Source organism: Oryzias latipes, chromosome 18, assembly GCF_053564925.1.
Source record: "Oryzias latipes strain Hd-rR chromosome 18, Olatipes_Hd-rR_3.1".
NCBI classification, from domain to species: domain Eukaryota; kingdom Metazoa; phylum Chordata; class Actinopteri; order Beloniformes; family Adrianichthyidae; genus Oryzias; species Oryzias latipes.
The window spans coordinates 16,675,674-16,700,999 of NC_136254.1; the positions used below are offsets into that span (position 1 = coordinate 16,675,674).

Consider the following 25,326-nt stretch of genomic DNA (forward strand, 5'->3'; position numbering starts at 1 on the left):
GGATCATGTTTTTCTTCCATACATATTAAATACACTCACCAACCACTATATCAGGTCCACCTTGCTGGTACTGGGTTTAGACCCCTTTTTGCCTTCAGAACTGCCTTAATCCTTAGATTCAACAAGGTACTGGAAACATCCCTCAGAGAATTTGGTCCATATTAACATGATAGCATCACGCAGTTGTCACCTGAACATCCATGATGTGAATCTCCCGTTCCACCACATCCCAAAGGTGATCTATTGGGTTGAGATGGTGACTGTCGAAGTCATTTAAGTCCAGTGAACCCATTGTCATGTTCAAGAAACCAGTCTGAGATGATTCCAGCTTTATGACAGGATATGTTGTCCTGCTGGAAGGGGCCATCCAAAAATGGTACACTGTGGTCATAAAGATATTGACATGGTCAGCAACAATACTTAGGTTGAGGAGTTGTCATGAGGCTTAATTGGCACTAAGGGGCCCAAAATGTGCCAAGAAAATATCCCCCACACCATCACACCACCAACATCAGCCTAAACCGTTAAAACAAGGCAGGATGGATCCATGCTTTCATGTTGTTGATGCCAAATTCTGACCCTACCATGGTGAGCATGAGTGAATTGTAGCCTAAGTTTCCCGTTCATATCTGACAGGAGTTGCCCCCAGTGTGGTTTTCTGATGCTGTAGCCCGTCTGCCTCTGCAGACCTTTCATTCAGCTGAAACTAGTCTGGTCATTCTCCTCTGACCTCTGGCTTCAACAAGGCATTTTCACCCACAGAACTGCCGCTCACTGGATATTTTTTCTATTCCAGACCGTTCTCTGTAAACCCTAGAGATGGTTGTGTGTGAAAATCCCAGTAGTTCAGCAGTCTCTGACCAGCCTGTCTGGTGCCAACAACCATGCCACGTTCAAAGTCACTTAAATCACCATTTTTGCCCATTCTGATGCTCGGTTTGAACTACATCAGATTGTCTTGACCATGTCTAAACGTCCAAGTGCATTGAGTTGCTGTCATGTGATTGAATGATTAAAACTTTGCGTTAACAAGCAGTTGGATATGTGTGCGCAATAAAGTGGCAAGTTAATGTATTTCTACTTTTTTCTGTCTTATGTATATTTTTAATAATCTTTTAATAATGTGAAAAATCGATTTCAGGTTTTTAAAAAATGACATTTTCCTAGTTCTTTATTTGTTTTGGAATTATACAGTCACGCTTCTTGATTGTTTTGTTCTTTATTTCTCTCTTATCCGCACATTGACACAAATATTATTTACACAAGCACACACGTTTGCGCACTTTATATGAAAAAGCTGTCACCTCTGAGAATCAGGAGCAAAACAATAAAAAATGTATGCTGGAAAGAGAGAAAAAAAGGACACAGCTTCAGGTAAAGCGCTAAATGAAGTAAATATATAATGTGAAACAGTGTGAAGACACTAAAATGGTGTCAGATTGAAAGTTGAGAGTATATCCATCCACTTTTCAAATGCTTTTAACAAAGGTTGATAGGCAGATAGATGGACGGTGTGCTGTAAAGGTGTGCACGCTCATTCATGCGCACACTCCTGTGCACAGCAACTGTGTGGAGGTGAGAAAACAAAAGGCGACCTGCTGCATTTAAAAACTTTCAGGAGGGAGCTATCAGATCACCTCAGGCTCTTATCTCAGCAACACCTCTGTGCTTCGGGTGCGGCAGTTTTAATGTGCCTGAACACGAGGCAGCCCCCATTCTGCTGCAGAGCTCGGCTTTCACAGAAAAGCACAGGGGGGAAGAAGTGGGCGAAAGTATTCACAAATGTGGGGCTTTTTTTCTGCCTATATTTCATCTATTTTCTATGGAATAAAAAAAGTATAACGAGCACTTATCTCTCCTGAAAGCTAGAATCCCAGAAATGATGCCGGACATTAAATACGGCTGAAAGAGCTCCATTTTCTTACACGCAACAAGCATAGGCCCTCTGCAAACTTGGTTCACATGACACGATAAAGTCTATTTTATTTGATTTCCAGGTTTGTTTGTAACATCTGTTTGGTTTAAATGATTGGACAAAGAACTGACATGCAAAACAGATTTTTATCAGAGGTCTATGTGGGATTTTCAATCAGTTGCCACATTGGAGATGTTTTCCTCTGACTGCTTTCAGGTCTTATGGTTGATGATCAATGCTGATTCCCGGATGCGAGAGTCTCTCTTCTCCCTGTTCTGTTTCAGCCTCCGAAGCACTGGGGCATTGCTGAACTCAGATGCCCAGGGACCATCACCTGCTGCTGGGATGCATGTCTTTCCTGGATGGGGATCTGTTTAGGAGATCAACAAATCTTCAGGCACAAATCCAATAACAAAGCAGATTTAATAGCTTTTACAATCACAACATTCATTTGACGTATAATTTCCTGAACCTGTTGTTGCTGGAAGTACTGCAATGTACTGTATTGAGTTGAACTTTTTTTACTGAATAAATACTAATTTTCCACCATAATTTACTAATAAATTCTTTAAAAATCATACAATGTGATTTTCTGGATTTCGTTTTTCAGTTTTGTCTTTCATAGTTGAGGTATACCTATGATGAAAATTACAGGCCTCTCTCATCTTTTTAAGTGAGAGAACTTGCACAATTGGTGGCTGACTAAATAATTTTTTGCCCCACTGTGTGACATACATTTGAAAATGGACCACTTTTTGGTGCACCTTATTGTGTGGAAAAATATGGTACTCCAAATGCACACTTTTTGGTTGGCAAAAATGTTTAAACAGCAGACCATTAGTATTTTGTTCATTCATTGACCCTTTTAGCTAACATAAATGGAGCCAAACTCTTGGCATGAATGGTAACTTGATTAGCCACAAGTTTGGAAATTTATAAGACAATCTCATCAACCAGACCTGCACTTTTAAAATGAAATTATTCTTTCTTCTTAGCAGAGCACATTTATAATTTTGAATTGCAATGTAAATGGATCAAAGACAGTTGGTAAAAAAAGAACAAAACTGTTGACTTTTTTGAATAACTGTTTGACCAGTTATTCATAGTTCAGCATCAAGCACTTTGGGTTACCCCCGGTTATCAAAAGTGCTCTAAATTAAGTTTGATTTGATTTGATAGTTGTAATCACAAAATATTGCTGGAAATAATTGTTTGATTGATTGCTGTTTTCCCAATGGTCCTGTAATCTTCTTTAGCTGTCTGCAAGATTAGTTTTTTCCAACCAAACTGATTCCTACGGAAATTAGAATAATACATTTGATCCGTTGTAAGTGTTTTTTACATCATGAAGCACTATAACTGACAGCCATGTTATTTGTTCCCATATATGTTTTTCCTAGAAAAAATTCATGACATGTCAGTGGATTCATATTTTTGCCAACTAGTGTGGTTGATGCCACTCATCGAAGTTCATGTTTTGGAGTTTTTTGTGTGAATATCTTCTTTTCTTTACTAGTTTCTTTTTGATGTTGACAAAGCTTTGACGCTAAAATTGGATTGTGTGTTGTCATAAAATATGTATAGACTTTTTTTAAATCAAAAAACTAGTCCTGGCATTTTATTATTATTACTTGTGAAGTAGTTGTTTAAAGACCAACTTTGATAAAATCATGTTTTTTGTGTTTTTAACAAGTTCTTGTGCATTTTTGTGATGATGGAGGACGTTTGTCAAGTGCATTAAGCTCAAAATGGCATTTCTTTGTATTTCTTGGGATCATTGGGAATCAGGAGCAGACTAAATATGCTGTTGGAAACAGCTTGTAATGTTGAAGCTAAAATCAGCAAGCCAAAAGGTCCCTGGTTCATTCCAGTATGATGCATCCACTTGCAGACAACTAGATCCATGTACCGGTACGTCTTTGTTTTCCTCGTCTGACCTGGCATCTGGTTCAAAACAGTACGGCTGGATAGCTCTGATATTGCTTTCTTTTTGTTGCACTGATAATGTAATTTTGGGGGTCTGAGGGGTTGTAAGCGAGCTGGAGAGCAAGAAAACAGATGATGAAAAAAGTGATGGGAAGTGAGTGCTTGCCTGTTCTGCACCAAGAGTTCCCCACAACTCAGAGGTGAATTTCTGATGATGAACTATTGCTGTTCTGCATAAAATATGTCCTAGAAAACAACACAGTTTTTTGTTGTTTTTTTTTTTTGTGGTTAAAAACAGCATCATCCTAATAAAAGGCCACTGGAAAATCTTTCAAAATAGATGATTGGAGTTGGACTTTAATACCAGCAATTCAACTGACAAAACTATTTGTAAACTAAAGTAACTCCGCTTCAATTTGATAACTTTAAATTTTAGTTGAGCTAATTACAAACAAACAGAGAAGACAGCACAAAAGTCAGTTTACCCTGTAACGTAGACGATTGCTCCGAATTCCCTGCCATGACCCTTCTCCTCCTTTGGAGGACCAGCAGGAGTTCTGAGTTTTCCACTCTCCGGCTGGTTCCTCTTTTCGAAGAATCTCGACGTTTCATATTGTCCTGGTTAGTGAGTCACCAAATATGGATAAAGATACAGCATGTAAAAGTTTTCAGTTTTATATACAATGAACACGGTATACATTACCAACATTCCTTTCAACTCTAGGATGGCGGATTTTCGGTTTTGACTTTTCTGGTCCTTCAAAATAAAATAACAACATTTAAATTGTTCCAATTTTTTTTTTAAAGAAACACTTGAAGATTCAAGAAGTTAACAAACCTTCCAGCAGGTGTCTTCTTCCTGCAAGATGTTAAATATAATTATCAAGCAGTTTTCCATACTTGTATTTAAACTGACAATGGAGAGTTCTGTTTTTTTACCTGTATTTTCATAACGGGTCTAAGGACAATGCCCTTCTTTATTCTTTCCATCATTTCATCCACTGCCTTTGCCTTCATGTTCAACAAGGGTGTTGAATCTTATATGACAAGGAACATAAATATACTCAGCATTAACAGCAGCACCAACAACTTAAATTTTTTTCCAAGTACAAAATTCAAGATATCTTTGATATGAAACAAGTTTATGACAAGGACATGTTGCAGAATAAATATGCAGTAAATTATAACAAAAGACGATGCAACTTTTATGTAATTTTAAAATTATATAAAACCATATGTGCCTTTCATGAGTATGCATCTGTTCAGTAAAGGTGGTGTAGGAGTGTTAAATAATTATTGCTGAAGTAAAACTTACTGTTTTGTTCAGTTTTGCTAACTCCATCTTTCCTCCTACTCCTCAGAAAATCTTGGAAGCTGGACAGAAAAGTCAAAGAATTGTGTTTCAGCACTGTACTAGCATAGTTTACTTATGAAGTGTTCTTCTAATAACCCTTTAAATTTCCCATTCACATCCTTTGTTAAATGAAAAACTTTGTTTTTTGGACTTACTTAATGGCAGGTGTGGACAGAGGCGGAGGCGGAGGTGGAGGCGGTGGCGGAGGTGGAGGCGGTGGCAAAGGTGGAGGCGGTGGCGCACTGAGTTCTTTTGTCATAGCCCCAAAGCTTTGAGTTTCTTGAATCTGATTCACTGTAAAAACACAAGACATACACCAAGTTTTTCACTTCAATTTATGTAATATGTCAGTGAGACAATTAAAATTAAAATTCATATTCAAATTTAAATTGGATTCAAATTCAATTCCTAATTATATAACTTCTCTCTTTCTTAAACTGAGGCAGAATGTCGTAGAATGGGACAGTTTAAATTCAAATTAAATTATAATTAAATTCACATTCAAATTCACTTTTCTATTCCTCAAATAGAAGTAGAACTTTGTAGACAGGGACAGTTTAAATTCAAAGTCAAATTTAAATTTGATTCTTATTTAAATTCACTATTCTGTTCCAAAAATAGTACTAGAACTTTGTACAATGGGACCATTCAAATTAATATTGATATTCATGTTCAAATTCCAAATCATTTCAAATTCAAATAAATTTCATTTAAATCATTTCTATTTAAATTTAAATTACTCAAACTTCATTTCTTTATTCAAATTTACTATTCCCTTCCTCAAATAGAAGTAGAACTTAGTACAATGGGACAGTTTAAATTAAATTTCAAGTCTATTTTAAATTTCTAATTTCTTTTTTCTATTTAAATCCAAATGTCATTTGTCATTATACATACACAACACAATTTGCTTGGAAATGCTTTGTGTAACTCATTGGCTTGATGAAGATTAAAAATTAAAAGTATAAAAGTTTCAACAAAAAACACAAAAAAATGGGATGGATTGTAAAAATTGATACAAAAAAAATAAATAGAATGGTAGAGAATATGAGATTAACATAGAATTTGTAAACTGGTAAAAATGTATCCATTTGTAGTAAAGTGAAATGTTATAAATGTGCAAAAAAGTAAAGAGAAAAATGGGAAAGGTCTAGTTTCCAAATTAGGGTTTTTTGTTTAAACTTCGAATGGCCTAAAGAAAGAAGCTCCTCCTTGTTCTCCTGAATGCAACAGAGAAAGAAGTCCATTGTTTGCGTAGCAGGGGTCTGAATGCACCACTCTGACAGGTCTGTCTGTTTTGCATGATTCTGTTCCCGTACTAGGAAGTAATGCCGTCCATGAGGATGCTCTCTGTGATGCAGGTGGAAAGGTTTTTAGCACTTGAAAGGAAAGTCTAAACTCCCTGAAGCATCTCGAAGTTGGGATATTGTCACCAAAGTGTTATTGTGGCAGGACCAAGTTAAATTCTGTGTGATGTGAACAGATAAATACCAGAAACTGTCCATTCTCTCCACAGCAGTCCCATTGACAGTAATTGGTTGGTATGATCACTTCTGATTTGTACAAAATTCCACCATTAATGCCTTGGTTTTGTTGATGTTAAGGAGAGGGTTGATCAGTTGGAACCAACTTTCTGGGTTTGTGATTGATGTCTTGTTGGTAGGGGATCTTATTGTTGCTGGAGATCACGCCCACCTCAACAATATCATCAGCAAATGTATTGATTTTGGTGGAGTTGGAAGGTGCCACACAATCAAAAGTGTAGTGAGTTCAGTAGGAGACTCAGACCACAACTTTTGATCTGGATCTAAAGCAAAAATTGTGTAATGCAAAGGGTTTTAGCAGGGACCTTGCATATACAGACAAGTATTTTTAACATGCATAATATTGATTATATGCATGTTTCATAACAATATTATATGCATTAATGCAGGCTTTAAAATGTAAAGCTAGGATGTACAGCACCAGTATAGTAATTTTTGAATTTTTACTTGGTTTAGTTTGCTCTCACATTGCATTTTTTAGAGTTGGCAGAACTACCTATGCGATGTTATGCAGTTACATTGTGCTAATCTTCGAAGGGAAACACAGTCAGATTACCAAAAATGGGAACCCGGATTTGAGACTTGGACTTAAACTGCACTTTAGCGCAAGATTCAGACACTTGAGAGTTGACTTGAAAGTTGACCATAAGGACTAGAAACTTGAGGTTTGGGTCTTGTGAACAATATACATTTGCTTGGGATTCTTTTTTTTATTAGCTCCAGGATAACACTGTAAAGTCTAAAGCTAAAAGTTTTCCTTTTAAATACTTTTGCATGTGGAATGCAGAAAACACCAACTGGCGTTTATTGAAGATTTGTGCCAATAAAAAAGGCAGTTTTGCAACTTGAGACTTAACTTGAATTTGTCAACGACTAGAGACTTGACTTGAACTTAAATGCAAAGACTTGCAAAAACAGACTTATGAGTATCACTATCATCTAACAATAAAGAAGAATTTTCTACAACAGAGTAAAAAATAGGTTGAAAGAAAGAAAATCAGCTTTATATTTACAAGCAGGCAGCTGAGAAGAGAAGCCTCATCCTTGACGAAAGGGTTTGGCTGAGTAGGAATTCCGTTACAACTCTAAAATACTATATAGTGTGGGACTATCTTGTGCACTGGATTTTAAAAACAACTTTGACACATGCACACAACTTTTTTTAGAAAATATGACATCAGCCATTTCCTGATCTAAAAACCTTATAAACATGAATATTTTATGAAAACTATTATAGGAGATACTGTATTCTGATGATAAAAACTTGGATGATTTATAAAAAAAATGTAAAAACGTTTATAAAAGGATTGCATTGTGCTTTATATTCACCAATTTTGTGAGCATCGATGCACACTAGTTTTTCACAGAGACTTCTGGGAAATTTCCAGGGCACTGGATTTTAAAATTGTAGATGTAGACATCCTGACAAGATGACAAATGCCTTACATAATGCACTAATTAGTGAGTAGTGAAGGAATTTGGACACAACCTTTAATTATCTTTTTTACGTTTCAGTTTCTGGGTTTAAACACAGGTGAGGTTTCCATATTTTAAATATACAACAAACAAGTTTTTCTTGTTAGATTTAACCCTTGTGTGGTGTTCGGGTCTGTGGGACCCGTTTTCATTTTTTATCAAAAGAAAAATGATACAATTAATTAATTTTTTAAACTCAGACTCACTGGCCTTGGCTCATTTTCTGTGAAGAACATATATCAGAATACATTTTCAATAACCACACACTGTATACCCCCCCAACACATTTCTATTACATATAAGATGTTCGGGTCCACTGGACCCAGGGCTAATAGAAGTGTGGAAATTGATGTTTTATGTACCTACACTCTGTCCTCCACCTGTGTGGGCCTGCTGTGTGTGTGTGTGGGTGTGTGTGTGTGTGTGTGTGTGTGTGTGTGTGTGTGTGTGCGTGTGTGTGTGTGTGTGTGTGTGTGTGTGTGTGTGTGTGTGTGTGTAACCAGTGAGAAAGAGAGAGAGAGAGTGGCAGAGACAGAAAGATTCACTGTAAATGTGAGTTCTGTTTCTGCACCTGCGGTTCCCGCACATGGTTGCAAAATTGTTAGAATAATTCAAGCATCAACTCTGTTTGCTCTCGTTCTCCCGCACATTTGACCATTTGACTTTCTTGCGGGAATCTTTCATGTCTCACTCTTTATCTGCTACAAATTGGAGGCGGGACACTATAAATATAGCTTTGCCAGTGTGGTTTCTTATCACAACTGATCAAAATGGCCAAAAGACTTTCTGCGCAGAGGGCCCTGGAATTGATTTTCCTGAATTGTCTTTTTTGATGATGATGTAGAGGGAGACGATTCAGAATTTTCAGAATTAGAGGATCACATTTCTGAAAATTCAGAGTCTGACAGTGACTCTGAAGAAGTTGATTAGATTGGGGCGGCCGTGGTGCAGCGGTAGGGCGGTCAACCCATGATCGTAAGATTCCAGGTTCAATTCCCGCCTTGCACGCCCATGAGTCGAAGTGTCTTTGGGCAAGACACTGAACCCCACCTTGCCTCTGGTGGTAGGCGGGCGCCTGTGTTTGGCAGCGGAGCCGCCACCAGTGTGTGAATGTGTGAGTGACTGTACAGCGCTTTGTCCTTGTAGGAAGAAAGGCGCTATATAAGTATACGCCATTTACTATTTATATTGAGCATCAGCCAGATCCAAAACGAAGCCATCAGCACCCAGCCACAGGACCAGGCCGTCAGCAGCCAGGACCATGTGTTGTATAGGCTAGTGGCTAGAAGGCCATGTGTTCAATGGGGCTGATGTGTTGTCTTGACTAATAGGTTTACTCTATGTGTTCAGCTTGTGTTGTGCACCTGAATGGGTTCAGTTTCTGTGTTCAAATAAATAAAAGTCAGTAGTTTTGAAAACCCCTGCTTCACTTGAAAATTTGTTTCCACTCATATCTTGATTTTAATTGATTTTCTTTATCACGTTTTGAATAATGAGTTGTGAATGTGATCTAACAAAGGTAAAGGGCAAATATTAACCAAATATACTGCTTGTAATAGGATGAGGTAAACATCTGTCAAGTATTTTAACATCAAAGTGTTTGATTGTGAGGCATTAAAAACCACAACATGCAACGGGTCCACCAGACCCACGAACACTGGCTGAGTAACAACAATATGAACACCACACAAGGGTTAAGCATCCTGGTGAGATTCAGTCATTAGCGACTGCTTTTCAGCCACATTCTTCAGATAACCTTTTAAAGTATTTATGTCATTTGTTCCTACCTTCTGTTTGCAGCTGTGCTACACATTTGTTCGCTTCAAACAGTTGAGTTTCCAGAGTTTTCTTCTCCCTTTCACTCATCTCCAGCTTATTTCTCAGCTCAGAGAGGATCCTGCTCTCCTCCATAGCATCCATCCTTTCTTTACCCTGACAAAAAATAGGAACTGAGGCAGGATGAAGAAGATTGACAGATCAGAAATGATGCCGTGTCTTACACACCTGGCTTTGATAGTAGCGATGTATATCAGACATAGTTGTGTTGATGTGGGAAATCTGCTCCAGTGCTTCCTGCAGTTGAAGCTGAATGCCACTGTCTTTGCCATCCATCTCCACCATGTTTTGCCCATGGTACTCTGTCTTCTCCACCAACATCTAATGAAACAACACAAACCAAATCCCTCTAGCATTTATCAACAGATTTTTTTTTCTCTTTCAAATGAAACAGATAAGACGTAGGCATGATGGAACACTACTGGACACGAAAACTAAGCTGACTGGATTGCAGGTTGTAGATTTTCTCACACCATGAGGTTGTCATGATTTACATCTAATGTTTTCAACTTTGAACAATCACTTGGAGGTGTTGCTTAATCACCTATATTTCTGGCAAACACCAACACTGCAAACAAGAGAACTCTCTGTGAGACAAACCATTGTTGTTTTAATTTTGTGATTAAAGGAAAACGTCAAGATTTGATTTACTGGGAAATTGGGAGATTTTTGTACATGTAGGATGTCAGATAAATAAACACAATTGGAATAATTGATTGGTCTCTACCAGATTTTAAATAATGAAGTCCCACTTTGATCATCTTGGAGCTATTCGAAACTGTTTCCAGTGATATTTTAATTAACATGATTGCGTTTTTTAGTAAAAAAAAAAAAATTAAATACCTGTGTCTATAGAGATTCTGCAGAGCGGCAGTAGTTCATTAAAAATTTGCCTCTGAGATGTGTGATAGACTGTCGGCACGGAGTAAGCCTGCCTTCTCTTCTCATCTTCCATCTGTTTACACACTTTCCCTGTAGCTTACAGCGCCTTACAACCCATCCTAATACTACCAGTGCAATAGAAATGGCTGGCAATATTGGAGCTTCCCAGACGTCCAGTCTTGAGCAAGAAGCCACCTCAGAAAAGGAAAACAAAGACGTAAATATTTATCCGCAACTGGATGCAAAAGAATAGAGTGGAGCAGGGAGTTTGTAGTCTGCGGATTGTAGCTTCCATGTGACAAATACAAGCTTTTTCTAAAGGTATTTTTCATCTGCTCCTGATTCACCAAGATTTGAATAAAGAAATACTCAAAAATGCAACTTTGATCTTAATTTTCTTTGTATATGTCTTCAAACATAAGAAAAATGCCACCAGTCCATGTTAAAAACACAATTTTTATTGTAGTGGGTCTTTAAAAAGTTTGTGAAATTTTGCATGGGTTGGTATTGATTATTAGCGTCAAATTTTTTTTTTGAGCAAGGTTTTTGCTGACTCTTTTGTCTTTTTTAAGCTTTTTATTCTTATGTCTTTTGTTATAAGTTTTGAATTATCTTTTCAAAAGTTCTGCTCAGCAAACCAAGCTTTTTGATATGGTAACATGTTCTCTCTGATGATCAGTCAGTGAAATTCAGAACTTTCAATGCACAAATGCATTCAGCATCCAAGATCCAAGATCATATGCATCATAAAAGATTAACAACTTCTAAAGAATTTCAATCTTGTTAGATGGTCTGGATAATTTTCCACCATTTGATTATTTAATTGTTTAATTTTTATTAAATATTCAAAATTCAATTTTGGGTCTTTTTAAAAAAAAATATTTTACTGATGAAGTAGTCAAGTTTAATACTCAAATTTACTTTTCAAGCTGTTATTTTTGGAATGGTTCTATTGTAGTATCCCTTTTTTTGTGTAGGTGTGCTACATTTTTTGTTTGCCTTTTGTGTTATATTGGTTGGCAAAAACATGAACCTGCATTAACAATGTCCTCAAAGTCTCTCAAACAATAATTTGATTTAACATATTAGAGAGGCATATTAGATACATACATAACCACAGCAAAAACCTACGTATGACTGTATGTTACGGCCATGGCCGTATTTTGTTTTGGTCTTTCTTTTTATTCTGTGTTTTGTGTGTTGTATTTCTGTATCAGAGTGGGACTTAGTTGTTTTTGCGGATCATTGTGTGTTTGCCTGTCTGATTATTTTCAGGTGTGGTGCTAGAAAGGGCGTGGCTTCCATTTGACCCTAACTGATGGAGGCAGCCCTTAAAAGCACCATGTGGACCTCCAGCCTGTGAGAAAGGAGGTTTGTAGCGACCTGTCACTGATTTGTCATTGAGTTCCCTTTTCTTTCATTCACAGGTAAGATTTCAGACTTCAGTTAGGTGGGGTTTTGTTTGCTGTTTTGGCCTTGGTTCACCCTGAAGCCTTTTTGCTTTACCTTTTTAAGTTATTGTTGTTTGGTATTTATAAATTTGTAATTAAATTTGTTCTATTTAATATGGAGATAAGCTTTTGGTGTTTTGTAATTAAGTTTAAGTCAGGGCAAGACACTTTACTTTTATGTTATGCTCCTCTAGGTACTCCTAGAAACAAAAAGGAGCGTTACACTGTTTAAGAAATTGCTGTTACTGTTTTATGTTGTTGATGTAAGTGTTGCAGAAATGTTATAAACAAAATAGAAAATGGTTTTAATTTAAAAAAAACTTTTTTTACTACCAATTTTAAACAGCAGAATGTATTTGTGGGTGATTTGTTGCCAGCTGTTTGTTCATACTGCAGGAACGTGACCTATTTGGTCCAAAGTGGATGAATATACAGTCTTATGGTCAGACGTGTGAAAATCTTTTAGAAGCAAACTCGTGATGGGAAAACAGGAAGTGCGAGAGAAAATGGTTTTCACTTCTGTGATTTTATTACGAGGACAAACCGATTTTGCTGATGTCTGGACCAGCACCATGCATCAACAGGGTTCATGCTGCAAATTACACCTCTGTGATCTCTGGACCCCCCTTAGCTGAAGAGTAATTTCACAAAGCAATTAGCACAGTTGATTCACACTGTCACACACGCACACACAGATCAGCCGCACACAGCAGCAAAAAAGAGACAAAACCACACAGAAAAGGCTCCAAATTGTTTCCTGTTGGAGGATCTGCATCATTATACCACGAAGCATCACAGAAAAGAGGTGTGAATGGTTGTTGTTTTCAAAACACACCAAAACAGACAAATAGTGGTGCACACAAGAGGCATTCAGCACAGGGGGGGGTCTTTTACCATGAATTGAGAGTAAAGGGGCTGAATTGTGTGCAGAGTTGGGGGTCCTTTTCACAGGTAAGGACCCCTGCGAGGCTGCTCATTGTGTGCCTGTCCGGTAAATGGAGAACACTGCGCACAAAGGCGACAATTGCTATATGCTGAACAAAACATAAAGGTGTCAGGCAAAGACAGGTTGTGCTTAAAGACCACTATTCTCCGGCAGCAGAAATGATGAGCACTAATTATGGTGAAGGGAGGGGCTAAACGGGAAGGGAAGGGAAGGGAAGAGAGATGTTTTGAAAAGGAAAGCCCTTCATTAAAGGAGCAGCTGGGACAGCAGCAACTATGCTGCTTCTGTGTGTGAGTGTGTTTGGGTATAAGGATTCTGGAGTGAATTGGTACTTTTCCTGTTTGTATACAAGTGTGTGTTTGTGCTTTTGTCCTGAGTTTGAATGCTTGGCCTCATTGAGGGAGCCGAAGTCTGACCGTCAGTGTGAAAATTAAAAAGAGAATGGAAACCTGGGCTGCTGTTCTCCTGTCTCTGCTGCTGGTGTGAGTCTTTGTGTGTTTGTGTGGGTGTATGTGTTGTGTTTTCGTTTGCTCAACGAGACGTCCTGAAGGTCAGTACTAACACTCCTCAGTTGGTGTCTTCCCATTGCACAAACTGTCACTCTCAGCATCTATAGGTGTGAATATGTGACAAAATTACTTTTATGGTGCTAAAAAAAAATACACACACACCTGATGGGCAACGACTTCAGCCTGTTGCCGGAGGTCCTGCTCCAGCTCCAGTTTCTGAGACATTTCAGTGAACTCCTCAGTGACCATCTGGGAAACTGGGAATACAGATTATATTGAGAATGAAAAACCTTTTCTGTTTCTCTGTTGACTTTTACCACAACAAATTAGGCAAAACTGAATCTTAAAGATATTTTTTTCTTGTTAAAGAAAGGACTTTAACACGGAAGGTCTTGTTAAAGTCCCACTCTGAATATCTTTTGATATATTTTAAAAGTGTTCCCAGTGGTCTTTTTATTATGATTATGCTGTTTTTCAGCCAAAATTAAAAGAAGAAAACTGTTTTTTTTGTAGGACATAGTTTCTGCAGAGCGGCAGGAATTCATTGTCTCCGAGTTGTGGACGGGACTGTTGGCATAGATTAAGCCTCTTCCCATCATCCATCTATTCACACCATCAAACACGTTTTTTCATCTGCTCCTGAAATACTCAGAAATGCAATTTCAAACGTACATTTTTCTATGCTTGTCCTCCATCATCATAAAAAAACACAAAAACATTTTAAAAACAGCAGACATCTGAGTGGGTCTTTAAAACAAATGAAAAAAGTAATACATAGATGTATGCTATAGTGAGGTATCTTAAGAAAAACAGCGTCAAAGAATAAACTTTTATTTACCTCGTTTGATCTTATTTATGGTCTTGTTTTGTTTGTTAATCTTCCTCAAAAGGGCCTCCTTCTCTGCAATCTCCAAAGCAAGCTGAGGGCAAAAGGAATCATATGTGATCTATGCTGCAAAAGCACATATCTTCTGCAGATGACCCCCCCCACACACACACACACACACACACACCACCCACACACACATTCTGACATATTGCTTTACAATGTCACTTCAGCACACCTGAGCAGCACTCCAAAATTGTACTTTTATCATTTGATCTGTTAAAGCCCTGATCCTTTGGTGAGTGTACAGAATGTGCAGTAATGCTCATTCATGCAAACAAGACCCAGCACATGTGTGTGGTGTCAATACCTGCTCTCTGAGGTGGTTCTGCTCTGTGGTCAAGTCCTCAACTTGCTGCTCGAGTTGCAGTTTCTCAGCCAGCAGTCCATCCACTGATGCCTGTAACGCTGACGCACACAGATCCAGAGGTTCACCCCGTGTCACTGAAGTTATCTGACCATTGCATCATTGTTTTTCTTGATTTCTAAATGCATCTATTACTTCATTAAATGATTTTTTTGCCTGGTTTTAGTTTTCTGTGTAAGTAATTACTGCAGCTTCATATAAGAATGAAAAATCTTTGCAAACCAGGGCATTTGATGTTTTCAAAGAGAGATTTTAAGCAGTTTTGGGGTGTAAGTTTAGTTGAAACAGATTGCCGCTTCAAAAGTCACATTATTTTTATCCCTTTATTGGGAAACAGCATTCATTCAACAGTTGTGTGACATTCTGAGCTGTGCCATTTATTTAATAGAAATGTAATGTTCTGCTGAATCATATCAGTGAGGAGGTCGTAGTAATATATGTTAAGGCAGACATGTTTCTCTTTTTTTTCTCATGTATTTGACAATAGTTAGAAAAACACAGGAACAATTCAGCTCATTTCGAGTTGGAGTTATCTGTTTAATGGGAATAACACTACAAATACTCAGTTTTATTCAACTAATGTTAGTTTCTGCTGCAACACTTGTACTCATAAAACAACTTTTTGACATGACTGAATTGCTTTTTGACATCTGCAGCTTAGAAGAAGATCAAATATGTTTCATTTTGATTCGTTATTGAAGGAAATTCCTGTTGTGAGAGGCTAACCTGTGATTTTGGCTTGACTCTCCAGCAGCAGATTCTCTTCATTGTTGTCCTCATGTCCGAGATCAACCACATCGCCACAAATTAAGTGATCATCTGCATCAAGACTCAGATCAAACAGGTTTTCTGGCAGCTCACTGATCAATGGCATCATGCTCCTCCTTTTCAAGACTTTGTTCTCATTGCTTACCTGTAGGCACACAGGAGATGATGTTTAAAACGGAAAGAAAATTAAAAAGAAAAGGAACTGAATGACTTACTTTGACAGCTAGTGACTCTGCATTCTCCCTGCAGCAGCGCTCAGTCTGGAACTGGATCTCCAGCACATTAATCTCCTTCAGAAGTTGGTTGGAAACTGTGTGTGACATTGTTTGAACATACAAATGGGACAGTGTATTCATTAAGCATTAGACATATATTATAGTTGTTGTGAACCTGAAACAAAAAAAATGTTAACTATTCTAAAAACATCATGTCATTGAAGATATTCTGCAAACTTGGAACTCAGATTCTGTTTCTTTTTTCTTTACATGAAAGATGGCTGAAAATTGATTGAACAGTTCACAGCCAAACACAGTGTTTTTTGGTTGCTCTGGTTTTTATTGTTTGACTATTTTGTTTGTTTTTTTTGGCTCTGAAAGTGGTGTGTTTTCTCTATTTTTAACATGTCGTGAAGCTTTTCTCTTGTCTGTGGGCTTTTTGCTGTACTTATAATGCTTTCCTTTTAGCTTTCACTGTGCTTTGTACCACAAGTATCAGCATAAGTACAGACAAAAGTGTAAAAATCATGATTGAGGGAAATTAATTCTCACCTTCTTCCAGCTCAGACAGCTTCTGATAGGCCACATTCCTCTGCTTTTCCAAGATCTTACACTAACAATCAAAGCAGTGAAAAAATATTCACCATAAAAACAAACAAATGCAGTTAATTTTTTGTCATATTTTTTATTAAAAACAGGCATATGATGCATTTCTATGAATATTCCGATTCAGCTGTTCAGTCAAAGTTCTCCTTATTTGGGAAAACAAAACAGGGGAAGTACAGTTTGATCACAGATGATCACTGCTAACACATGCTAAAGCAGTACCTCAATATCTCCCCCATCGTCAGAGGACAAGTCAGTCTCTCCATCGGAACTTGTAGGGGAGAGCAAATCATTTCCATCTGCAGGGAAACAAGGCAGATGGCAGCATGAGAAGAGGAAGTCCATGTTGGTTTTTAGCTAAAGAAATGAAGGAAGTGAAATTCCCAAGAGGATCTGTTCTGGGTTTCCTTGGCAACTGACTCACAAGTGTCTGGCCACAGGAGAAACATCTGCAAAAGCTTCTGCTAATCCTGAAACTACCATTGTCTTTCATGTCTACTGACAAAGAAAAGAATGTAAAATGAAACTAGAATATAAAAAAAAAAGATTATTTTGGTAGATCACATCATCTTTATTCTCATCAGACTCTTATGGCAAGAAAATTAGTGGTACTTAGACATTTTCAAGATACTTTTCTGATAGTTTCATTTGAGTTTGTACTACTGTCTCTTTTCAAAACTAAACATGATACTTCAACAGAAATTGAAAAAGATAAATTACCACACAGTAAAAAATACTCAAGTCTAAATAATGTGGCATCGGAAAACCCTTTCAATGCTAACAGTCTAAAAATGTACTCCTCAAATTGTGCTAAACAAATGAAAAACCCTTCCCCTTGCATTTACAAACCAAGCAAAACTTTGATGAACCTCTAATGAATATTTATAAAAAGAAAAATCTCAGTAAAATCTCTCTCTTGAAAATCTCCAGTTTTCTTTAACCAAATGAAGCATCTGATGTCATGATCAAAGCCTTACCAGCATCTGTGTTATTCTCATCCTGCACCCACATCATCCTGCTCTGAAAGTCCTTAAATATCAAGATGTTCACTGAAAAAAAATTCACATTCCTGCTTAAATAGAGCTTTCTCTCAGAGCAACTGACAGCTGATAAAGAAAAAGGAAAGTGCGAGTTTCAGCTTGAACCTTCCACCTGTTAAGTAACAAAATAAGGAACTTGTTCCCTCATTGTGCAAAAAGAAATGACTCATTCCTCACAAGAACATTTTAAAAGGACTGGTTTGAAAACTTTCCTTTGTGCATTTCCTCAAAGACAAATTCCAATAAAAAATGTGTTTGGGGTGTTTTTTACATGTTTTTGTGGCATTTTTCTGATGGTGGAGGATATATATATATAAAGACAATTAAGCTTAAAAATTGTTTTTCGGAGTATTTATTTATTTAAATTGTTGTGAATCAGTAGCAGACAAAAAAGTGCTGTTGGTAAAAGCTTGTAGCAGTGACGTAGAAGCTACAAGCTTTACAAGTTTTCTGCTGCTCCATTCTCCTTTTGTAGACAAATAGATCCATGTAGATCCTTATTTTCCTCATCCAGGCTGGCATCTGGCTCAAAACTGTGTGACTGGATAGCTCCAAAATTGCTCGCTATTTATGTTGCACTACTAAGGTTAGGTTGGGGTTGTGAGGGCTGTAAGCTAGCGGGAGAGAGTGTAAACTGGTGGATGATAGGAACTTGGGGTGGGCTTAATGCACCGCGACAGTTCTGCCCACAACTCAGAGGGGAACTTCTAATGAACTCCTGCCACTCTACATAAACTATGGCGTATAAAATTAGACAGGTTTTTTGATTTTGGCATAAAATCATGCACAATCATAATTAAAAGACGACTGGGAACGCTTTTTCAATAGATCCATTGATGATCGCGGTGGGATCACAAACATTAAGATGCAGACTTTACCACCCCTTCCCCCTTCATGATGCAGTCTCTCAGGGAAGGCGCTGTCTCTCTGCTGTAAGGTCAGCGTCACTCAAGCAGCCGTGGAACAGCAAAAGACTGCTTACGCTCCTCTATTAGCATCTGTGCTAAAGTTCACGACCTATAAAACATCAGCCACTTGCCACAGGAACCATATTTCAGGTGACAATTCCGTAGATGACGAAGATAGGAGGCAGCGATGATGCTGATGACACACACTTCTCTAGTGTTAATATTTTAAGAGCTTCAAATTCCTGATCCTTTATGGCTGTTTTATTTATTTATCTGCCTTCCAGAAGCAGATTTTCAGTAGTAGAGAGTGAAGTAGTACCCACGTTATTCTTTGTCTTTGATTTCCCTTTGGCAGCATTCCAGATGGTTGGGTTGAATGATTTATTAGCAAAGATTTTACTGTTGTCAGTTTATACTTTTTAATATTTTGCTTAAATATAACTAAAAATGTGAACACTTAAAACAGAATCATCATTCGATCAAAAGAATTGGATGCATTTTGTTAAAATGGAAAGGAAACAGTGATTGGTTCGGGTTGGTCTCAGCCAACATTTCAATGGTAACCTCTCTCACCAATCAGGAGTGAGCTTGTTGGAAGTCCACACCCCTTCCACTTTAAAGCGGGTTCAGGAGAATCTGTCAATCAAACTTTTTGAATGTTGAGACCACATACTTTTATTGAGGCATACGATTGGTCAGTTTATAACTTAAATAACTTGCACTACAGAAAACATATCATGAAAAAAGTATACGTGATTTTTATGTACAATAATTATGTTGGCAGGAGTGGTTATTATGAAAATTATTCTGACTGAGTAATAGCTGTTTATTTCTCAAAAGAAGTCTATGGAATATGGGATTCTTGGAGCCAGCAGGTACTTCCTGATGAAAAATAGGGGAGGAGTCACTCAGTTGGGTTCTCACATACATACTGTCAGCGGCTGTGACTGGGGGGGACTGGGGGTGATTTGAAAAGAAAACACAAGAGCCAATGAACTAAAACTAGCAAACAAAAGCAAAGGGTACAATCCTTAAACTATTTAAGGAAGGTGGACCAAACATCTAACTGTAGAATTACAGATGATTCTTCAAAATGGTGTAACAAAACAGTGATACCAAGCAAAACCACCATTAAATATTTGCAAAGAAGAGGATGAAGATTTTTTTTAAATTCCCTCTCAATGTCCAGACTTATACCCTGCCTTTGCCCAACAATTGATGGAATAGTCACCAAACCTGTGACCCCAAAAGGATTGACGCAGGTTAGGAAAATGGATTAATAAATGAATGGAATGATGTGGAGGGACCAAAAAGTGCCTTTTATAAACTATGACTCTGTCATAGTTTAATAATCAACATTAAAAGCCTGCACTGAGTCCTTTTTGTCTTTTGTTTACTTTTTCTTATGGCCTAATATATTTTTCCAAGTGAGGTAGAAAGAGGCAAATTATTATTATTTTTTTTAAGTCTTTGTGCCAGTAGATGTGACACGAGTAAAAGAAGCTCTAACAAAACAAATCATTTGACCACAGTCTTCACATTTTACTTCATCAGTTTAACATTTGTGTCACAGATAATGCAATTATCGTTGAGAAAACAAGGTCAAATGATTGCCTCAGGAGAGTGGTATTATCCACAGATAAAGGCGATCTAAAATAATCACGAGGCCACATTCAGATTTCAATCATCTCCATTGTACATGTGGACTTCCTGCACAGCTTAAGAATAATAAAGAGCAGCTGAGATTCAGGACAGCTGTGAGTTACAGAGTCTTTTCTCCTCATGTGTGCTGCTCTCTTTACTGGATTGGCCTGAGTGCTAAAACCTCCCACCGCCCACCGTTTTGTCTCCTCCTAATTATTCTTCATCATCATCATCATGACTAGAAATGTAAATCTGGACTAAGGTTTTTTATTTTTTCTGAGGTTATTTTTATTTAATAGGTGGTATGTCAGAAGCACTAAAGACAAAATTATCAATATTCAGCAAATTATTGGGACTGTTTAATTCAATAATTTAAATTTTGACAATCATGGTGAAATAAATGAAGAAAAACATGTAAAAGTGGAACAAATCTGATCAGAAAAAAATGTTAATAGGTTTGTGTTGTCCAATATGCAGTTATTAATTTATTGTATAACTGCTTTTTTATGTAAATACGTATGTGTATAATTATGGTACTTGTGCAAATTAAAATGTTTAATTTGTTAATGAACATATTTTTGTTTTAATTTATTGACTTTAGTTGTTGACATTTGCTAATATAATAACAAATGTACATATGAAAAGATATTTTCTGTGGTACAGGAAAATAAAAGGACACAAAAGGCTTAATTACTTAGAAATGCAGAGTCAAGTGAGGCCCCTCAAAAGAATAATAATAATAATAATAATAATAATATTAAAAACAGGATAAATAAATAAAACTATCATTTTCTGTCCACTTGTCTGAGTAATTAATGTTTTTTTCTCTCTAAATGACTGAAATAATTTCTAACAGGGCCTTGGGCAAATACCACTTAATTAACACTTTTCCTGATCTATTAGGGGAAGAAAGCCAACAAACCAACCTAAAGTGTGTTTTGATGCGTTTCTGGGCATTTCTGGGGTTTGCAGAATACAGATATAGTTGTGTTATCCATCAAAAGGATTTTCTAAACTGAGAAGAAAAGGCTGGCCAATGAACTAAAACCTTTTTTTTAATCTAAACGTATACAGAGAGAACACAGAGGGAGTTTTAAAATTAAAATAAAAGGGCTAAATTGTGATCTAAGGCTTTTACAAAAAGTTGCATTGTGTGTTTGGTAGAGGATGAACAATTGTAAGATAGTATTTGTTTTGACCTATTTTATCTATTAAAAATTATAAACTCTAAGTCTGAAATTAAAACAAGAATATGTAGATTTCTTTTATTATCTTCTCCTTTTGTTATCTACATGAGGAACAACTTGTGTTAAAATGCATTAAAACTCCATGTTTTTGCCACTTAGGCACACCAGTTTTTAGGCATGTCTAGAAAACCTACCAACCAACTTTGGTAGGTTAGTTTGAATTTCTAATCAGAAGTATTTTCATCAAAATAGCTTTTATAGAGAACTGGGCGGAATTCTTTTAGAAAATAAACAAATCACAAGTGCACAAAATATAGTTTAGAGGAAAGAAGGTACATGACTAACTTAGGTATATTGACGGTCAGCTATTAAAATTGAGGTAAAAGATCTAAGTGATGTTGTTATTATATTTGATACCTGAAGGCCCCAAAACTCGCGTTTTCAGTTTTATACAGGGAAAGTATTTTGTCAGACATCAGATTCAAACCCAAACCTCCAGATAAGACTGTGACCTAACGCCAAATAAAAAATTATCTGCAGGGAATAAGAACCATGTAGCACCAACATTTAACCAATAAAATGACTTCCACTTCAAAATTTGACCACAAAAAAATTAATACTTGACAATATACAACCAATAAACGAAGAAGGTTGGAAGGGGTAGTGAGGGTGAGCTTTTAACCCTTGTGCTATCCTAGGCACTTTAACGTTTGGAGTTGGGTCATCTAGACCCACTAGACAGTGCGCTGAACCTTTTTTCTTCAATGATTTGTGATCTTCACTGGTGTCTATGGATTACATGAAATCTTTCCACCTTTATCCACCTTTGTCATGGTAGGGAGAACACGTCAATGTAAGGGTGGGGTCATAGGATATAGCACAAGGGTCTCAAAAAATCCTTTTAAGTTAAGTGGAGGCAACAGAAAAAAAGGAGATCACTTGTTAGCCATGTTTTTCTACTGCTCTCCATACGAGAAAGTGCTTTCCTTTATCTCAGCTTGAGAAAACAAAATGCGTTATCTGAAGAAAATGAGCAAAAAAATATTGTCAGGCATGGTCATCCTCGCCATTCTTTATTTTTACCCATTAAATTGTGACAGATTTTACAAATTACATATTCGAAATGATTGCAATTATTTGCTGTTTTGCCACTGTTATAGTCAACTTAGAAGACTTTGAGTAAAGCATCGTCGATTTATTTGGACGCTATTGTGAATAAAGTTTTATTGTTCAATAAGTAGATGTATAAAAAATAAAGGTCCCTTTGATCCCACGGAATCCCACGGAATGATCCATGTCGTCCAAAAATTAATGTCAGAAGTGGGATTCGAACCCACGCCTCCAGGGGAGACTGCGACCTGAACGCAGCGCCTTAGACCGCTCGGCCATCCTGACACATGAGAGGTCGACGAGACAACAATTTATATATAGCTCTCAATCACAGCCATGTCTTTCGATGTAGGAGATTTCAGTTGTTTGATTGTCAAACCGTGTTTTTCGTTTTAAGTGTAATCGTAAGTGACTAAGGGCGGGGAGATAAAACAAAATGATCAACATTAAAGGCCGAGCTGGGTTTGTGAACTGACACACGTGAGACAAAATCAACCACCACCTCCCTTCCTGAATGTGACGTGTGGGCGAAACAGTCAAATGTTGCAGTTCCTCTCTACAGACCACAAACTCCTGCCTTCAGGAGTTAACTTCCCATTAACTTCTATGTTTAAAAATCTGGGTTGAAAATTATTTGAGGAAGTTACTTTTTTAATGAAACATTTATTTTCTATTTGTGACAAGAGTGTGTCTTTTTTTAATTTGTTTTTTATTTATTTTATTTCATTTTAATTTTCTCACTTTTTTGTTTCTTTGGGGGAGAGGGGAGTCAATGTGGCCATCCCACATCAGGTTTCCTTTTCAGTAGCCATAATCCTATGATTTATTTATAGATTATCTGGCCAGTGTAAACATGTTTATTGGATTATACATAAATGAAAACCTCTAACAGCACATGCCAACATGCTTTTGTTTGTTTTTACACTAAATATGAAAACAGAACATAAGACAGTTTTAAAAATAAACTACTGACACAATTTTAAAAAGTACAAGCTGGAAAACAGTAAGTTATCTTTCACAGTAGTGAAGGATAACTGGTGCCTCCACTTTTTCCACTGAACTTTAGGGCAAAAAAAAACATGATTGGATTTGATTTAGGGAGAAAAAGTCCTGACATTTACTGTAGGTTTTTGCAAGTTTACTTTAAATCTCAGTAAAGCTTTTTTACAAGGTTGCTTTCACACTTGAATATACCCTGTTTGGACACAATTTAAATCAGTGACAAATCTCAAAAACTGAGTTCTACTGAAGCCAAAAAATATACATATAATCTTTCAAGTTTCAAACTGTGACACAGTCAATTAGAAAAGATTCAGACTTACAGGAGCATCTTCATTGAATGTTTAATTAAAAGCACTTTTTCATGACAGATCCCTCCCTACTTGATAATTCACTGTGATTAGTTTTGCATCAAACATGCCTGATAGCCTGAAGTCTCTGTCCTAGCAACATCTCCGTCATCTGCACCCATTTGTGCGATTCCTTTAAAGAGCCTAGGTGTTAAAAAGACAAGAGGATGGATTTTCCTGCAGCTCGGTTTTGCTTCATACGGCCATGAAAGGGAGCAGATCATTTGGATTTTATCACCACTGATATAATTTTGTTTTATGCAAAGGGAGGGCTCTGTTTATGTGCATTTACAGTGTGGGAAATTAGCAAAATCCAGGCAAGAGAATGATTACTAGACAGGGAGCATACATAAACACTCACAAAAGCTCACTCACCTGTTCCTGCTCTGGCCTACTCAGCACTAATGACTGTGTGATTGGATTATCCTGGCTTTTAGCAGCACCACAGTTGCAGCAGACAGAGAAGCTAACCATCTCAGGTCAACCTGGGGTCAACAAGAGGCCAGCGAGGCCGTGACCTTTCCAAAAAACAAGCCTTTCGGCAGAACAGCAAAAAAATGGAAGGGAATAAGAGATTTTAAAGAAACAACTCAGGAGGGGAGGGAGCGTTGTGTTTTTTTTTTTAGCTCAATGGTGACAGGTTCAGTTTCTGGAAATACAGTGAGGACGATGCTTGAATTAAGGGGAAGCAGGAAAGATGGAGTGTGTTTGGGAAGCGAGATGGAATGTGTTGTGACAGAAGAGCCTTGCAGACACTGCTGGCCTCCTGTTGACTCCACTGTACGCTGGAAACAAACAAAGCTGCTGCTTCATCCACTTTAGTACGAAACTCTCCAACTTTTTATTTTTCTTGGCTCATAAATCCACATTTTTCTGTCACAAAAGCTGCTCTGGTGCCACTTTGCTTAATCTAATTGAGCATCACAGCTTTTTTTAAGTCTGCATTTAAAAACGTTTTACACATGTGTATAATTAAGTATTTATATTTGACAACCACTTTGTAATAAACCATATAGATACAACTTTAAATTCCCTTTAAAAACCCTTTAAAGATATTTAAGAGGTTCAAATGTGAATTTGATGATTCATTCGGCTTCAGAGTGATTTGTCTCTGTGTTAGTTTAGATCAGTAGATGAGGACCAAGTCTGATGGAATATGTGTGGCATTTACGCTTGTGATTGGTCTGAGTGCAGCAACACAAGCAGATCTACACGCACATGAGAGAACATAATACAAGGAGGATCTTTCCACCATTGACCAAAAGCACCACTTTTTAAGGACAGGGATGGTGTATAGCAAGTCTGTTCTCTCTTAATGTCAGACTCTTGAATCTTTTAATTGTTACATATGCAGAATATTTCATATTACATTAGTAGAATATTGTTCAAATTATAATCAAGCACTGA

The 25,326-nt window shown here is 37.2% G+C and overlaps 1 protein-coding gene and 1 non-coding gene across 5 annotated transcripts in view; both read right to left on the reverse strand.

The window, feature by feature from the left end:
- Positions 1-1,203: 1,203 nt before the first annotated feature.
- Positions 1,204-25,326, reverse strand: part of shtn2 (shootin 2) — a 28,417-nt gene continuing 4,294 nt past the window's right edge. Inside the window, exons 1-17 of one of the 4 annotated variants that reach the window (XM_023948842.2) lie at positions 17,659-17,845; positions 16,904-16,980; positions 16,628-16,688; positions 16,076-16,170; positions 15,819-16,005; positions 15,036-15,133; positions 14,678-14,759; positions 14,002-14,096; positions 10,220-10,372; positions 10,003-10,147; positions 5,351-5,489; positions 5,157-5,215; positions 4,781-4,878; positions 4,680-4,700; positions 4,545-4,598; positions 4,327-4,459; positions 3,594-4,087 (exon numbers count right to left, since the gene is read on the reverse strand). In XM_023948842.2, coding sequence (XP_023804610.1) covers positions 3,711-4,087; positions 4,327-4,459; positions 4,545-4,598; positions 4,680-4,700; positions 4,781-4,878; positions 5,157-5,215; positions 5,351-5,489; positions 10,003-10,147; positions 10,220-10,372; positions 14,002-14,096; positions 14,678-14,759; positions 15,036-15,133; positions 15,819-16,005; positions 16,076-16,170; positions 16,628-16,688; positions 16,904-16,980; positions 17,659-17,695 — 1,911 coding nt within the window. In that variant the 5' untranslated portion in view covers positions 17,696-17,845 and the 3' untranslated portion in view covers positions 3,594-3,710. Of the gene's footprint in view, positions 2,286-3,590; positions 4,088-4,326; positions 4,460-4,544; positions 4,599-4,679; positions 4,701-4,780; positions 4,879-5,156; positions 5,216-5,350; positions 5,490-10,002; positions 10,148-10,219; positions 10,373-14,001; positions 14,097-14,677; positions 14,760-15,035; positions 15,134-15,818; positions 16,006-16,075; positions 16,171-16,627; positions 16,689-16,903; positions 16,981-17,658; positions 17,846-25,326 lie in introns of those variants that run through there. The other 3 variants (XM_078935900.1, XM_078935899.1, XM_078935901.1) reach the window with 3 other exon arrangements.
- On the reverse strand, positions 22,773-22,855 carry trnal-cag (transfer RNA leucine (anticodon CAG)). Its single transcript has one exon. It is a non-coding gene; the product is annotated as a tRNA-Leu (tRNA).